This window comes from Canis lupus, chromosome 1 (genome assembly GCF_011100685.1).
Source record: "Canis lupus familiaris isolate Mischka breed German Shepherd chromosome 1, alternate assembly UU_Cfam_GSD_1.0, whole genome shotgun sequence".
Lineage (NCBI taxonomy): Eukaryota > Metazoa > Chordata > Mammalia > Carnivora > Canidae > Canis > Canis lupus.
The window spans coordinates 19,015,266-19,027,284 of NC_049222.1; the positions used below are offsets into that span (position 1 = coordinate 19,015,266).

The following is a 12,019-nucleotide window of genomic DNA, read 5'->3' on the forward strand; positions in this document are numbered from 1 at the left end:
ATGCAAATAAAACTCTTCCTGGCATCCTTTCTGAGCACCCAGCTGTGACTCACCTCCCCATCTTCTGAGTGTCCCTACCTTTTACTCTCCTTCTCTTTTTGCATCATCAGATCTTATCCTTCCTTCAGATTGCAAGTACCTTGGAGACAGAATCTTTGTCTGATGCAACTTTGTAACTAAATATAATACCCAATATTGTACCTTCCATATATTAACTACTGAATAAAAGCTTGCTTAGTTAATAAACATAGTTTAAAATCTGGTAAAATAGCTAAACACATTAGAAAACTGGCATTATTTTGATTTCAAAGATGTAAAATTCTCAGTCCTATTTCTAAAATAAAGGCATTTTAATTCTGGAAAAATGCCCTATCAATTAAGCCATCTATAGTTTCTCAGGAGACCTCTCAGGAATAATCTCTGACAGAGGTTGTCAATACATGGGAGAGAGAGGAAGAAAGAAACTCTGCTATCATATGTGTCTTACAGAACTAGGTAGCAGTCTGAGTTAGCTCCCCCTTCAATCCCCTTTTTCATAAACTCACAAGAACAGTATTAAAGAGGGAAGGACTCTGTACGTTTTTTCTTTTCCTTCCCTTTTTTTATTTTTTTAAGACTGGATTTATTTATTTGAGAGAGAGAACACAAAAGAGTGAGTGAGTGAGCGAGTGCATGGGGAGAGGAGGGGCAGAGAGAGAGCAAGAAGCAGACTCCCCACCCAGCAGGAAGCCTGACTCAGAACTCGATCCCAGGACCTTGGGATCATGACTTGAGCTGAGGGCAGATGCTTACTCAACTGAGCCACTCAGGTGCTCCTGTTTTTTCTTTTCCAGTTAACATGAACTGAAATTTTAAAAAGCACAAGCCTAACATAAAAGCTTCTTCATAAAGCGAGCCTAACGCAGCAGTTAGAGGCAAGGTGGCTGAGCACTGTCATCACATACAGAGTAAATCAGGCACAAAGGGGAGGCACAGTAGGCACCATCATGTGGGTAGGAGGCACACATCCCTGCTCTGTTTCACCCTGTCTCAGTCCTTCTACAGCCTGTACCAATGGTGTCACGGATGTAACAGGCCATTTTCAATCTACATCTTGTTATAGATTAATAAGCAAACATTTTCTTGCTTATTATGCAATTTATCATGATGAAAATTACATTGGACTCCTCAAGGCTACATGCTGATACATTCATTTATTTAGAGCTGTGTATAGAGTTATACTAATCTTCATGACAGAAAAGGATGTAATAGCAGGATTTAAATTATCTACTGAAGAACTAAAGTGTCTATGGACATACTACATGTAGATAAAGCACAGTATATCTTTATGTTTGCTGATATAAGCTTCATGTAAACTGATTTAAAAACAAAATAAAACAAAATATTAAATACTATGTCTAAAATAAAGCCTATCACTTCTCCTAGGCAACAAAACAAGACTGCATACTATTGAAATGGTGTTTAGATCAGCTTTGAAAATAGACTATAAAATTAGGTCAAAACAAAATTGGAAGGTATACAGGCAGTTGCAGAAGAAGGCAGAGGGTTGAAAATATGTTCTGGGCTTTGCACAAAGGCCAGTTGCCTCTTACTATTGCTTCAAACTCACAGGCTCAGTTTCCTCCGAATTCTTAAAGTCAATCAAGAACCTTCAGGCCTTCTGCATCCAAAAACTATCCTGGCTGCCATTATGTCAAACTATTCATTCTAGAACCAGGCAGCTCTTGATCTGCTGACTCTGAAACAAGGACAATGGCATCACCACTTTTACTACCACCATACAGGGAATTCCCATTTAATCTTTTAGTATGTGCTAAGTATTCTTCCAAGTGCTTTGCAAACAGAAACACATTTAATATCAACTTTATGAGGTAGGTATTTAATTAGCCCCAACTTGTAGATGGAACTGAGGTAAGAGGTGAAATGACTTGCTGAAAAGCAAACAGCTAGGAAGACACAGAGTAAATGTTTAGGAAATGTGGCAGTATGATAGGAGGTAGGGGGCGGGCAGCTGCCTAAATTGGAAATAAATACCACCTTCTACCAATCCATCTTGGGACTTTGGGCTGAGAATGTCCAATCTGTAGACAAAGCCACAGCATCCCAGTCTAGCCTTTTAATAACTTCTTTGATCTCTACTCCCTGAGCCTAGAGCCATGATGGATCATAAGAGAACTATGGGATATAAGAAAGACAACCATGAAGAAAAGGACAAAAAAAAAAAAAAAAAAAAAGAAAAGAAAAGAAAAGAGCAGAGAATTCTAGTTTTTTCCAAGGTCAACAAAGATAAGATGAAATGCCATTCAATGAGAAAATCAGAGGTGATAACATTTACATTTAGAGAGGCACCATGGGCCAGTTCAAAGATTCCTAACACTAGGATGGCGATACTGAAAAAACAAAAACAGGGGCACCTGAGTCATGAAAAAACAAAAACAGGGGCGCCTGAGTGACTCAGTTGGCTAGGTGTCTGACTCTTGATTTTTGGTTCAGGTCATGATCTCACAGTAGGGGGACTGAGCACTGCATTGAGCCCCAGCCTCCGGCTCTATGCTCACCACAGAGTCTGCTTGTCTCTCTTTCTCTGTTTCTCCCCCTATTCTCTCTTTCTCTAAAATAAATAAAATCTTTTAAAAAATAAAATCGCTGGGATCCCTGGGTGGCGCAGTGGTTTAGCGCCTGCCTTTGGCCCAGGGCGCGATCCTGGAGACCCGGGATCGAATCCCATGTCGGGCTCCCAGTGCATGGAGCCTGCTTCTCCCTCTGCCTATGTCTCTGCCTCTCTCTCTCTCTCTATCATAAATAAATAAAAATTAAAAAAAATTTTAAAAATAAAATCGCAAAATTAAAATAAACAAAAACCTTCCTCCAAGAATTAGGAAGCTGAGTTCTCAAGTCAACATGAACCTCTATCATCACACCCCCAACTGCCTTCCCATCATTCTTGGCCACTTGGCTACCAAGGGCTTCCCACTTACTTCATTTCAGCAGCTCCCTCAGCTCATCTGCCTTTCCCTCTACTCTCATCACTGCTTCTCTGGATCTCTGCAACCTCCTACAGCTGGTCCTTGGCTGTGTGCAAGTGAAACCTCAATAAATTTAATTTAAAAATTACTATGAGTGTGAAGGAATAATTCCCCAAACTATCTGTCATGTATTCTATGAGTAAATGTTTGAGCAGGTATATACACAATTTTCCTTGTAAGTGATATGTTTACACTATTATTAGATAATAATATGTCAAGGCACAATAAGCACAATTTAGAAACTATGTCACAGATCAGCCATTCACTGGCTCAATGCTAAATCTTAAGTGTGCCCAAATTACATAAATAGATTTCCCTTTCCTTATCTATAACCAAAATTTCATATATTGAGATATGTGGGGTTTCATTATCTACTAAAAACACATAATCTATCAAGGGCAATCAATGACCTCAAACAAAAATAAAATACCAACTGACAGAACACAAACAAAATCTCCACAAATTAACTGGAATTGAGCACGTACTTGGCGAGCTGTTTCTCGGCATCAGCACAAAGTTCAAGAAGCCCCATGAGGACAGCAGACACATCCATGTAAGGCTCCCAGACCGTGAAACCACGTCCAATTAGATCAATGGCTGTTCTTCGGATCGTACTGTGTGGAGGAAGTTTGGGGCTGGGGGGCTGCAGCAGAAGAAATGTCAGTGCCTTACCTAAAATTACAAAATAAGAAGCAAAGCAATAAAGTAATTTTACTTTTGTGATTTTTTTCGAAGACATTTTCAAAGTATAAATCACTTTTGATTTTTTCTCTTTAACTAAAAGGGGTTTTTGAGCAGTAAGACTATAAAAGATCTCAAGTTTACAGTTCGCTCAGCCACATACTTTAAAGAAGATAAGTTAGGTTACAATATTTTATACCATATTCTAAAATGCTTTAATTTCATAAGAATTATGTATAAATAAGTATATATAATTTCAAAATATATCAGTGATCCTAAATTCCAAACAAGGTCTCTTCCTACTCAGCATTCTGTAAAATGGAGATGGTTTCAAATAATGTTATATTTGTTATATCCCAACAGGGATCAGGGATGAAGGCACAGATATAGTTTTAAAAAGTTTCCCCCACAAGCATCTATGTTTCTCCATATTCTGCTATGCTGATCCAGTACAATGATGTGAAGTATGTGGTAAATTCTTCACACAAGTTTGGTAAAGAAATGAAAAGACAGTTTGATATTACTTTTAAATCTGATGAAATCATCTAGATTCTAATTAACATGTATTTCTTTATGTCGAAGATAATGCTAACAATTTGTATACATAAGCCTAATGGCCGTCAAGCTGTAAAAGCTCACCTATTTCAAAAGGCATTTTGACATTTAGAAAACAGGGACTGTGAAGAGCAAATATCAATTTAGAAGAGGCTGTTTGTTTCTTGAGGGGAAGAAACAAAACTGTTTACACATCATAGAACAGTATAGCGGACTGCTTAAGGGATACACAGGCTTCAGATTTAAGACAGGGAAGTAACCAGTTTCATAACTTAGTAGGGGCAGGCCGAAGAAGTTATCATGAGCTTCAGTTTCCTTGTCTGTAAAATGAGAAAACAGCTCACTCTCACAGAGCAAGAGTGTTGGGCTGATCAGACAAAGTGCACTGCCATGTGCCTAGCACCCGGGAGGGCTCCTCAAACGGCAGTCACGAAAAGCATGTTGAACTTGCCTGTTTTCAAAATTGAGAACGTGGCATATAAACTTTAATGCAGTTAACAAATAAAGGCATTTACTCATTTTTATGTTCTAGCCAATTGTTAAACGAGAATGGATTGAACTGGAGGTGAAGAGACATGAAGGATGCTGTAAAGCCCAGACTCTTGTCTGCCAATGCACTGTTTGTTCGTGGTTCAGAATACCTGCTGCTGTAGAACCCTTGAAAAATCGGTTGAAAACCATTGGTCTTTTCCCCAGGAAACTACATATAATACATGTACATATCCATCAAATGACACACACAAAAAAATTTCCAGGAGGCCACGGTTCTTGGGTTAACAAGTCTTGCAGGAAGCTGAAAAGGTACGTATACGTGGAAAGCCTCCTGGAGGAGACATCTTGATATTCATGACTTCATTCATACACGTATTTGAAAATTTTACTCTCCCACTTAGCCATGTCCTACATTAGCTTCAAGTTTTGTGGATCATAAAAATATAAACCCCTTTTAAAAATCGTGACCCACTGTTTTATATTTTCTGCCAGCACTTACTCATCCCTTACCACACGATATTTTTAAATATAAGCCTTTCTGTGAATTTCCCTTTTCCTCATCAAGTTTGTTGCTCCTGGAGGGTAGGAACTATGGTGCATGTAACTTTACATCTCCCAGATCACCAAGCACAGCACTCTGCACACATTACAGACCTAAGATGGAAATACATCTGCCTTTACTGCATGTACATCTCTAATGCAGTTCCCTGCTCCAGTTTGTCAGAATGGTATTTCAAAATGTCAAGAGATCCACCACTTTTCTGTCATTCTTTACTTCTAGGAAGTTTTAAGAGCTGCAGAGAAAACCCCAGTGCTGCTCTCTGCAGACATCCTGAAGCACAAGCAGCAATGGCTCCAGTCTAAGGGACAGGGCTCCCTGAAGCTGTGTCCTTGGGAAGCAGTTTTGTGAAGGGGCAAAGGTTTCCTAAGTACAATGTTTTATAGCATTTCAATCATCATTTCCCTTAACTGCACTCCACTATTCCTGTATTCATTACAGGCAGGAGCATTCTGGCAATCCCAGGGAGGGCTGATTTCTTGCAGCCTCTGTGTGGGAACTCTGGAGGCAGCTTCCTCACCACTCTGACAATTTTATCTTGAAAGCAAAAGTAAACCATTAAGTGGCCAGTTTCTTGATGTTTTCCATCATTTTTCTAACAAAGTAGGAAGGACAGCATAGGGGCTGTGATCACTCACCTTGCAACGAAATGACAGAAAAGGAAGACTCAGTAGGCAGACTTCAAAAGACCCCTGGCCTTGCAATGGTCCTCGGGGTATCTTCTGCTCCCCTGCAAAGTATGGTCTACCCTCACAGTGAGGATGCCACCCAGCTCAGCAGGAAATGCAGGTTCCTTCTGGCATGCCATCGCCTCTCTTAAATCACTATTTCATTCAGTGATCTTATAAGTAAAATTCTCCTATAGCACCTCTCCTTCTTTAGTTCAGATCACAGTCTCTGGGTAACATATAGTAAAAACCCCCACAGTTCTGGCAGGCGATGTAGGGGGCACCAAGAAAAGCCAAGAGAAGAATGGTCTGTTTAACACACACATTTTAAATCCACTAACTAGAGTCTGATTATTTTTCACTGGTCTGTTTTGGAATTATAAAGACAGAAGAATGCTATATAATTCCACACCTGACAACTTATTCCAAGCAAAATGTGTAAATAAGAGAAGATGAAGAGGCTTTTCAAGTAAACATTTTGATTTCTAGCCTTGTTGATTAATAAGATGCTTATGACTTTAATGCTACCAGGAATAATGACACTGATGTTCTGGAGGAGCACTCTCGGATGCCTAAGGGTTCAAACTTCCTAATCACAGATTCCTTCTGATGATATAAAGGAATGAGCCTTTAAGAAATAGTTGTTACAATAATAAAAAGGGATAGGTAAATTTAAGATTCCTTTTTTGACTTATACTGTATTCTCTACTTCAGGGTTTATCTGACTTATGATTCCATAACAGATAGCAGCTCTGCAACATGGACCAAGGTGATAAAAAAAAAAAAGCTAAAATTAAGATACCTACGTACTTCTCTTTTGCCAGAAAAAGTCTCATGACAATTTTATGAATTTTCTCTCTCAGAATTTTCCTTAAACCTTTGGTACCCAATAATAGTTATATTTTAATCTGTGCAAGAGGAAATCTAATTTTGTACCAAAATAAATAGTAAGCAAGGCACAGAATGATGCTCTCATCTGACACCATGACTGATTGTATCATAAAAGGCTCCCTAGTAGCAGTATGAAAAAGTTCAACAAACTGGACTGACATTCTTCAAAGTCTTCCACAATTTGGTTCCAACCTAGCCATCCAAAGATTCCTGTGATAACTATATATAAAATAAATATAATAAAAAGTTCAAGGACACGGATTCTAGTTCAGGAGATGGTTGAGCAAACAGGTCATTTCAATATATTCCGAGTATTGTTAGAGCATTTAAAAGCATAAGGTATCCAGAGAGAACTTAATAGGGGCACTTAACTCCACCAGAGAGTATGAGAAGGCTTCCAGGGAAAGGTGACTTCTATACCCAAACCTAAAGAGTACGTAGGAGTCAACTACTCAAAGGAGAGGACTATGGAAAGAAAGCATTCCAGACAGAGAAAAGAGTACGTCTCATGATGAGGAAATGAGAAAGAACAGGGTCAGATCAAGGGATTACACATAGCTCAACATGGCTGGTGATCTTGTTGGGGAAAAAAAGAAGAGGTTGAGGTGATGGGCAAGGGAGAAAAGAGGACAAGTTGGATGAACCAGAACAGTGAGACATGAGGCAGGACAGGTTACTAGAGCCCAATCACAAAGGGCCTCATATGTCATGCCAGAAGTTTGTTTATTCTGGTGACAATGGGGAACTACTGAAAGTTTTAAGCAAAGGAGGTTTGATTAGATTTTCATTTAGAAAGATCAACACTTGGGTTGTCTTATGCTAGAAAGGGTAAGACCTATTACCTGTTTAATTCTGATCTGTTCATCCCCAGCCAAATGGATTAATTAGAATCCTAGAATTTTCAGACTGAAAGGACTTTAGAACAATAGCATCCCTTCCTGTGCTTCACATGAGATAACTGAGAACTGTAGAAGGCAAGGGGTGAGCTGCAGGCCTGGGAAAGGAGTCCAGGCCTCTGTGGCCCAGGCCATGTGTCATAGGGCCAGTACAGGTCTGAACACAACTTGCTTCTTTATTCATGACACTCTACCCAACTAGGGATTCAAAACTATAACCTTCCACCTTCTGAATTAAGGCATGATTTCAACTGCAGTTACTAGTGTCTCCCGCAAACAGAAGATTAAATGAATTAAATGCTTCATCTTTTCTTGTATAATGAGAAAGTTGCTGTCACTGGATCGACATCTAAATATAACCATAGTAAGATCCTCGCAATCATCTTGGCTCTAACTTAGTTGCACCGTGGTCACAAAACAGTCTACTGCACATCTAGCACTGCACTCACCTTGCAGGCAGGAAGTGGTAGAAAGCTGACGGTATAGAATTCAGCATTATTCAAATAATTCTGGGGCCATATTCAAAGTCCATTTATCAAATTACTAGTGTTTCTCACCCATGAGATAAGTAATACATACTGTGGCAGCTTTATAGTGGGAATCTAGCATATAGCACACCACCATCACCATACGGATGTCTAGCCAAAAGTATAAATGAACTACCAAAAATGCACACATGCTCAGAACAGTAGAAAACAAATCAAAATACAACAAAACGCTTTGAAAAGCAGAAAGCACTAAAATCTAGCATTGGATAAATCACAATTAACTTAGGCCCTCTGGCTGTTTGAATTCTGTTGTCGGGCAGTCAAGAGTAATAACAAAAGCTCATATATTAGTGCCATCTTATCTCAAGCTTTTTAACTCAAGCAATTTTTTGAAAACGGTTCCAACTTTATTCTTACTGTTTTTTTAAAAGTGCTACATAAAAGCAAAGTGGCAAGAAAATATTTATGCTTTGCTGTAACAGCAAAACACTAAAAACGAGAAAGGATTGAGACAGAGCAAAATAAAGCCTACGAGAGCAGTGATTAAAGAGCTGACGGTTTTCTACCATGACTAAGTTGTTGCTTTTGCAAAATAAATATTGTCTCATCATGAAATGACCAGTGAAGACCCCAATTCAAAACATTTTTGTTTTATCTGCCTGGTAATGATGACTAGCTCTTTCAAAAGATTAGCAAACAAGCCATCTCTTTCTCCCCCCCCCCCCCCCAACGCAATTACTTAGGTAATAACGAATTTGTCTTCTGGGGCATTTATTCATCCTTACCACAAAGTGTAGACTTACTTTATTAATGTACCCTAAGCATTATGGAATACTTATTCTACGAAAATATTAACCATAAAAAACTATAGTTATATATTTCTATAAGCACTGGGTATTATTTTAAGCACCATTTGATAACAGATAACTTTTATATTGTTATCTCACTTTTTTCCCCTTCTTGCCTTTCTAACGAAGGTAGGGACTGAGCCTGATAGGAGTACCTTGAGTTCTCTACAGCCTATTAGACTGTCTTTATTTACACACACACACACACACACACACACACACACACACACACACGATCAACGGCCAGTTACATACACCAATATTAACACTTGCAATACTAACTCAAACCTTTATTTTTATACAACCACAGATCCTACTAACATGACATGCTCATGACATGAACTTGAATCATGCAGTAGTAATTTTTACTCAGTTCCTAATTGTCCTGCAATAGCACTAAATAGGAAAGGATCACCTAAAAAGTTGTAAAATTGGTACTTTTTCCCAGCTTTCCATTTGTAATTTTTATTTCCTTTAGGGGAAGGCTGTTTCCTCTCATGCTTCCCTTGAAGCTTGAAGACCTCATAGGCAGATTCCAGAACGAGCTATTACAAGCCCTCTAGCAACCAGTATGCCCTGTACAAGGAAATAGCACTGGATAAATGAAAGCACTGGAACGACTGAGTGTAAGGACAGAAATGGGGACCTACTTTATGGAGTGTCTCCTTGCTGCAGGCAGGGGAACTTGGATTTTATGGCAGCCAATGCTTTCAGAAAACTAGTGGCCATAGGAAGGAGTTTTAAGAACTGGAAACTAAAACAGAAGCTAGAGTCATACCATATTTATCAAAGGAGAATGAAATTTTCTTACTGGAATTACTACAAAACCATAGCATTTCAAAGAATTTTTCAGAGTCCTCGGAGGTCCTTCATAATTATTATGGCTATCCCATTGGTAGGTTATATATAAACTATTTTCTTGAGCTCTGTCTGGTCCCTCCTAGGCCAGTCATCGGGCCTAGTTAGACCTTTGTTCCTTTTACTTAAGAAATATCATAAATGAAGAAATGGCCACTAATCACCCTTAGCTCTGAATAGCACAGGAGGGGGAAAAAAGGTCATATTAAAAAAAATGCATTAATTAATAGTTCAATTACAAGGAAATTCCTATGGGAGAACACATTATATGCACTTTAAACCAAATGAATTTATGATGATTTATGCCATTACAATGAGTGCAAAATGAATTAATAATGATTGGCCACTTATTTCAAAGTGTAACCAAGTGAAGGAAGCCTTTTCCCACTTGTTAATGTCCATCAAAGAACAAGGATGGCAGAGTGCCATCTGGAATTCCACTCCTTTGCTTTATACAGAAACCTGACTTAATTAAAAATAATTCCAATGTTGTGTGCGTTATTCATGGATATGGACTAATTAACAAACACTTCTATAACTAAATGCCTTGTATTAATGCAGTTGTTAAAACTGCTTGTTAAACAGTTTACATCCTTCATTGCACAGAAGCTTAATTTTTTAAATAAAAAGTGTAAAGTAACTCTGAAATTAGGAAGCCAATTTAACAAAGATATTTAAAAACTCATTCATCTATCAGTTTTATCAAAACAGTCCTATTTCAATGTAATTCACTGTTTCTTGTTCTAGAATCAGAAGACTCTAAAATGCAAACATTCTTTGATTCAAAGTATGTTTTTTGTCGGTTTTACTGAACTTCAAATTATGTCATACAATGATATTTAAAGTCATTTTGGCTTTTTTAGTATTTTATATATTTTGGATGGCAAACTAAAATTAGGGAATCTTACCTTCCTATAAAGAAAGAGATATTACTTACTGCATATAGTCTTTTTCTGCCTCGTGAATGTAAAAAGTCCTGACTTTTGGACAGTTTGAGGGTCAGTAATAAAGAAGTAAAATAATAGAAGTGGGTGTTTATGATATCAAAGAAGTAAAATTTTAAAATCCATTAATCTAGGGAATCTTTAATTAAATCTTTAAATCTTTAATTAATAGAGGTCCAAATACCTCTATGTCCTGATCCTAAAAGGTGTAGGATGGTTAAACAGCATGAATCAGTGGGTTGGCGGCCATATGGGTGGGTGGCAAAAGTACTCTAGGGTTGAAGTTCTAGCTCTAGTGCCTACTAGCTAAGTGATTACCTATTCATTCAAAATTTACTAGTACTTGCTATGTTCCAGGCATTGTTTTTAAGCACAGGTCAACAAAATCTGTGCTCTCACAGAACTTACATTCCAGTTGAGCCAGACAGACTAGAAGAACAAATAGATATGTCAAGCAGAACTAAGTCCTGTAAAGAAAAAGCAAGAGTAAAAGCCTAAAAACTGACAAGAGGAAAGGACTCTGCAGAAGGTAACATTTGAACAAAGGCCTGAGTGAAATGAAAGAGAGGCATGGGGGCACCAGTGGGAGAAGCATTCTAGGCTAAGAGAACAGCACCAAAGGCCCTGTGGTTGGACGGGATATCTTCGGGCCAGCAAAAGTCCAGAGTGGTTAGATGGCAGTGGACAAGGACAAAAGTGGAAGGATATACAATAAGAGAGGCAGCTGTGGGATGGATCACATGAGCATTTCTCCTGTGGGGTTTTAAGTATTATGAGAAATTCATGGAAGTTACACGGAGGAGAGTGACATGACCCGCTGTCAACCAGGAAGTATCAGGATGCTGTATACAGAATAGACGGTCACATCAGGAAGGCCAACTGGGAGGTTCTTAAAATGGTTCAAGCAAGAGATAATAAAGGCCTGGACTAAAACGGTAGTGACACAGTTCTTACACCCTGTAAATTCTAGATTTTTGAAGTAACTTCAGTAGAGCAGACAAGATTCATTTAGGGATTGGATGTGAATATATGATATAGAGAGAAGTAAAACGGATTCCAGGCATTTGGGCAGGAATGGCTATGTTAATGACGGTGGCACTCACTAAAATGAGT

At 38.5% G+C, this 12,019-nt stretch overlaps 1 protein-coding gene across 5 annotated transcripts in view; it reads right to left on the reverse strand.

Moving 5' to 3' along the window:
* The window catches only part of WDR7 (WD repeat domain 7), a 353,142-nt gene that overhangs the window by 104,397 nt on the left and 236,726 nt on the right, over positions 1 to 12,019 (reverse strand). For all 5 annotated transcript variants that reach the window (XM_038525932.1, XM_038525930.1, XM_038525933.1 and 2 more), the window contains one exon: positions 3,512 to 3,698. In XM_038525932.1, the coding sequence (XP_038381860.1) occupies positions 3,512 to 3,698 (187 nt within the window). The remainder of the gene's footprint in view (positions 1 to 3,511; positions 3,699 to 12,019) is intronic.